Source organism: Helobdella robusta, assembly GCF_000326865.2.
Source record: "Helobdella robusta unplaced genomic scaffold HELROscaffold_70, whole genome shotgun sequence".
Taxonomy (NCBI): domain Eukaryota; kingdom Metazoa; phylum Annelida; class Clitellata; order Rhynchobdellida; family Glossiphoniidae; genus Helobdella; species Helobdella robusta.
The window spans coordinates 544,879-550,186 of record NW_008705399.1 but is presented as its reverse complement, the minus strand read 5'-3'; the positions used below and the strand labels follow the sequence as shown (position 1 = coordinate 550,186).

Sequence of the window (5,308 nt, the reverse complement as noted above, 5' to 3'; positions counted from 1 at the left end):
CATTTGTTCATTCAGTCATTCGTTCGTTTATTCATTCATTCTTTCAGTTAATCAGTCGATCATCCAATCAAATACTATCCCATCGGTTAGTCGATTTTACAAAAAAACGAATATAATCGATCTTAGTAAGTAAATGAACCGAAAATTATTCAATTTCGGTCCGAGAGATCAATCGGTTCGGTAAGGTCGGTCGATTTTTTCAAACCCAGGGCGTCCACCCTTCGTAAAGTAGGGCTAGGTTGTCGATATCGGTGGCTTCCTTCAAGACTGCATCCACCTTAAACAAAGTAATTATATCATTATTATTTATAATTAATATCTATTCGAATAATTATTATTTTTTACTAATTATTTGTAATTATTATTTATTATTACAAATTAGCACGATCGAATGTTTTTTTTTCAAAATCATTGCTGATGTGCGGAAGGCGATAACACAAGCAAACACGAAAAAATGGATAATTAAACGTACGAAATATACGATTTTGGCGGGAAAGTACGAGATAGAAAGAGTAGTGATGAGTAAATGAATGAAAAAGAGAGAGAGAGATGCTAATTAACTGATGAAATTATCGAATAATAATAATAATCAGGAAACAGTAATAACCTGTTCGGCCACGCTAATTCTCCCCTTCCCGTCCACATCTCTGCCGTCCAGTTTGTCCTTCACCCTCCTCCAGACGGCAACCCCGAAGCAGTTCTTCTCTTGCATTGCTGTGTCGCCATTGCGAGTTATAAAAATTATTATTATTAGTAGTAGTAGTAATTTTATTATAATCCAGAGAAAGAGAGAGAGAATAAGAAACCGAGAGAAAGAAAGAAGAGAGAGTACAGAAAAATATCGAGAGAGAGAGAGAGAGAGAGAAAGAAAGAGAGATAAAAAACAAGAATGTGATGTCAAAGGAGATAGATAGAGAGAGCCAGAGGGAGATATATGTCGAGATATAAATATACATAAAATAATTTATGGTAGCACAAATTTGTAACCTTTGCCTGTTTTGGGATCTCTGATGATCTTCTCAGGCTTGATGTCTGGCAGTTTGAAATGAAATCATTCAAATTGCATCAGAAGAAAATTTTACAATGATTCAATGATCTATTCCTATTCATTCATTCTATTTTCAATCCACCTAACTAGACGTTCATTCATTCATTCCTTAATTCATTAATCCATCTATCTATATACCCACTCGTTCATCAATTAATCAATAGACCAATTAATCAACAAACCAGCCAGTCAACCAACCAACCAATCAATACAACAACAACAAGGCACTTTATTTTTAGCATTGAACTTTTTTGCAAACATCTTTACTACTATTACCTGGTCGTTGCGGTTGTTGTTGATGTTGTTGTTGCTTAGATTTCTTGGCGACCACATTACTGCTGCTTGTAGTGTTACTAGCAGTTGTAGTAGCAGCAGCAACGGCAAGAGTCTTGATATTATTATTTTTGTTATTATTACTACAATTTTTATTGTTATCATTATTTTTCTTGCTTTTCTTGTTGTGGGCGTGGTTAATTTTGGAAGCCCCGTCGTCGATTGGTGTGGAAGGTCTTGCGATCGACAGTAGGTCGTCGAATATTCTATCAATAATTTATTTTATATTATTATTATTCGTAATTATCTTTAATGAAATGACTGCTTGATCGATTGATTAATTGATAGATTAATCTAGTGATTAACTGATTGATTGGTTAATTGAATTTATTAACTTGTTGGTTGATTGATTGATAGACAGACAGACAGACAGATAGATAGATAGATAGAGAGAGATAGATAGATAGATAGATAGATAGATAGATAGATAGATAGATAGATAGATAGATAGATAGATAGATAGATAGATAGATAGATAGATAGATAGATAGATAGATAGATAGATAGATAGATAGATAGATAGATAGATAGATAGATAGATAGATAGATAGATAGATAGATAGATAGATAGATAGATAGATAGATAGATAGATAGATAGATAGAACCAACCTTGGAATAAACAGCTTGACCTCATTGAGTGACCGAATTACGTCAGAAAACGAGGTCAAATCCGTGACGTCATCGTCGTTGCTAACTTCATTAACCCTCTCCATGGTAACGTTGAACAAGTCTGAGAAGTTTTTGTGTTGTTGCAGGTAGTTGAATATTTTGTTGCCGGACTGTTGCTGTTTTGTTGTTGTCGATTTTTGCTGGTCCTACCGAATGAATGAATGAGTGAATGAATCAATGATTGAATCAATTCATAAATCAATCTTCCTACCAATCAATCGATCAATCAACCAACCAAGAAACTTACCAGCCGACCGCCATAGATCTTAGCATGCTTTAATGAATCATTTCATTCATCCATCCAATCATTCATGCATTGATTCATACATTCATTCAGATATTCATTCACTCACTCGCTCATCCCTTCATTCATTCGCTCACTCATTCATTCCTTCACTCATTCAAACTTACAATCGCCATGGATCTCAATAGATGTTTCATTTCACTGAGCATGTTGTAATGCGTCAACACGACACCCTTCAACTCGTTCAGCTGCTTGTACGTTTTCGTCTGTAAATGTTTGTATGTTTTTGTATGTTTGTGTTCGTAAGCATTTGCCTCTTTGTATACTTGTGTATTAAAGATGTCTATCTGTATGTCTATGTTTGTATGTTTGCGATTGTATGTTTGTGATGGTATGTTCTTGTATGTGTTGTATGCTTTTATATGTTTGTGTTTGTATGTTGCGATTGTATGTTTCTATGTACGTGTTTGTATGTCTGAGTGTATGTTTTTTTGTATGAGTATTATCATCATCATCATTGTAAAAATCACAACCAACATTTCTATAATTAAACCATCACACAAACATCATCACAATAACCACCACCACTATCAACATTATAACCACCATCATCATCATAACCACCACCATCATCATTATAATTACCACCATCATCATCACTACCGTCATCATCATCATCATCACAATCGCAATCATAACCTACCCCGGCTTCTTTAAGATCTCTCCTACGGGAATTCATTCGTTCGTCAGCCATCACTGATTTGTGGTTCGTAGCGTCGAGGGAGCTGGCTATCCAGGTATCCGTTATCCCGACAGGATGTGTGAGATCCTGGTTATTATTATTATTATTGTTGTTGTTGATGTTGTTGTTGATGTTGTTGTTATTATTATTATCATTATTGCTACAACAACATTAGCAACACGCCAACAATGACATCAACGTCGATAACAACATCAAAAACAACAACAACATCATTAACAACAACAACAACATTAGTAACAACAACAACAACAACAAACTTCATCATTCATCAGCATCATCTCGACAGGTGACAGTCTGTTGGCGTCGTTGTTCTCCAACAAGCTGCAACATCTCTCGCATCTGCAAAAATAAGAAGAAAAACTCCTCAATAAATAACAACGGAAACAACAACAAACAAACATTCAAACAAACATACAAACAAACAAACAAACAAACAGACAGACAAACAGACAGACGAACAACAACATACTGATAAATGAAGTCAGCAACTTCATCAAGAAAATTCAATCTTTCTTTCTCCATCAATATCTCTCTCTTATTTCTCCTCCTCGTCATCTTCATTATCTCCATTTGATAAACACTTCTACCCAATCGAATGAGATTTTCGGTCGCCTTTGTAACTTTCTGTGATATGATTGGTCGATAAATGGATAGTGTAATTTGATTGGTTGACGATAAAACGAACGAGTGATTTAATTGGCTGACTATAAATGGACTGATGGCGCGGTTTGATTGATGAATGGCGTGATTCGATTGGTTGATGGCAAATGGATTGCTTGATATGATTGGCTGATGACGAATGAAAAAGTGATTTGATAGTTTGATGAATGTATGGCGTGATGTTATTTATTAGTGAGAAATTCATAGAAATTCATCACTTTATTAATTGGCTTAAAAAAGAAATTATATCATTGGATGAGTGAAAATAAACGAAAAATGTTCATTGGCCGACTCAGCCATGATTCAAACCAAACAACAACAACAACAACAACGAACCTGAACAAGAAGATCATTACTGAGGACATTAAGTTGAAATTGTTGTTGCAGCGTTGCAAAATTTTGATTGACGCCAGCCGACCACTTTAACCTCTGAACTATGGCTCGACTGACATGCTGATAGCCTGAGTGGGCGGGGCTTAATTTTTCAGACATGTGATTGGCCAATGTCAGAAGAGCCTGTGTTCGGTAATGACAAACAAAAACTTAATGGTATTAACGATGATATTTAATGATAATGATGATAAAAATAATTATTATTATAATACATAATATTAATTATACTTATTATTAGTTATAATTATTAAAATTATTATAATACATAATATCAATTATACATAATATTAATTATACTTATTATTAGTTATAATTATTAAAATTATTATAATACATAATATTAATTATACTCGAATAATAAGACAAATTGTTAACAAAAACCTTTCTAAGTTCTTCTGCCAGAAATTTTCGAGTGTAGATTTGCGGTGATGAAGAAGACGACGATGGTAATGATGACGATAATGAAGACGAGATGTCATTAGCAGTGATAAAACTAGCCAGATCTTGAATTAGATTCTGTTTCAGTTTTGTAGTAGTTGTAGTCACTGCTGCTGCTGTTGTTGTTGCGTTATTATTGAGCCACACAAGCGATAGAAGATGTTGTTGTTTTTGTTGCTGTATGGCTCGCAGCGACTCCACGTGGTTGTAGTTTTGCCTGCATTCGTTGTTGTTGTTTTTAACGTTAGTGTGGTTGTAGTACACGTGAATGTTGTTGTTTGTGTTATTTCAATTAATTAATTAATTAAATCATTTATTTATTAATTTGTTAAGTAATAAACAAAACAAGAAAAGAGCAAGTAACCTCGATCTTTCTAAGCTTTTGTAGCGCTGAACAAACGCATTCAGATCACATTCTATCGATCTTAACCGTTCAAGCGTGAAGACCCCATTGGACAGATAGACGTCAATCAAATTTGAATTCAGCCAATCGGGAGTGATGTTGCAAACAGCCTCGTTGAGTCCGGCGATCTTATCGCTAGCTAGGTAGGAGAGGAGGCGGTCCATTGTCTGGGCCTGAAGTTGTGTCGACCTGCCCAGGAGCTGTTATACAATAACAATAATAATAATAATAAAATAATAATAAAAGAAATAATAATAATAACGGAAATGATAACGAGCAACTGACGTGGAGTTTAATGAACTTCCGGATGAAAGATGATGCTGGTTTCTTAATCACCTCATCAATGGAGACCAAAG

The 5,308-nt window shown here is 34.6% G+C and overlaps 2 protein-coding genes across 2 annotated transcripts in view; one reads left to right on the top strand and one right to left on the bottom strand.

The window, feature by feature from the left end:
* Positions 1-116, top strand: part of HELRODRAFT_181386 (hypothetical protein) — a gene marked incomplete at both ends in the record, with an annotated part of 19,415 nt that extends 19,299 nt beyond the window's left edge. The window contains one exon of the mRNA XM_009031192.1: positions 48-116. Coding sequence (XP_009029440.1) covers positions 48-116 — 69 coding nt within the window. The remainder of the gene's footprint in view (positions 1-47) is intronic.
* HELRODRAFT_194220 (hypothetical protein) overlaps positions 1-5,308 on the bottom strand; it is a gene marked incomplete at its 5' end in the record, with an annotated part of 26,523 nt that continues 21,215 nt past the window's right edge. The window contains 14 exons of the mRNA XM_009031191.1: positions 1-277; positions 608-714; positions 988-1,032; positions 1,325-1,587; positions 1,992-2,167; positions 2,463-2,561; positions 2,999-3,124; positions 3,316-3,397; positions 3,528-3,682; positions 3,764-3,847; positions 4,055-4,234; positions 4,493-4,766; positions 4,914-5,152; positions 5,238-5,308. The exon at positions 5,238-5,308 is cut by the window's right edge and continues 90 nt beyond it. Of these exons, the coding sequence (XP_009029439.1) occupies positions 200-277; positions 608-714; positions 988-1,032; positions 1,325-1,587; positions 1,992-2,167; positions 2,463-2,561; positions 2,999-3,124; positions 3,316-3,397; positions 3,528-3,682; positions 3,764-3,847; positions 4,055-4,234; positions 4,493-4,766; positions 4,914-5,152; positions 5,238-5,308 (1,979 nt within the window). The 3' untranslated portion in view covers positions 1-199. The remainder of the gene's footprint in view (positions 278-607; positions 715-987; positions 1,033-1,324; positions 1,588-1,991; positions 2,168-2,462; positions 2,562-2,998; positions 3,125-3,315; positions 3,398-3,527; positions 3,683-3,763; positions 3,848-4,054; positions 4,235-4,492; positions 4,767-4,913; positions 5,153-5,237) is intronic.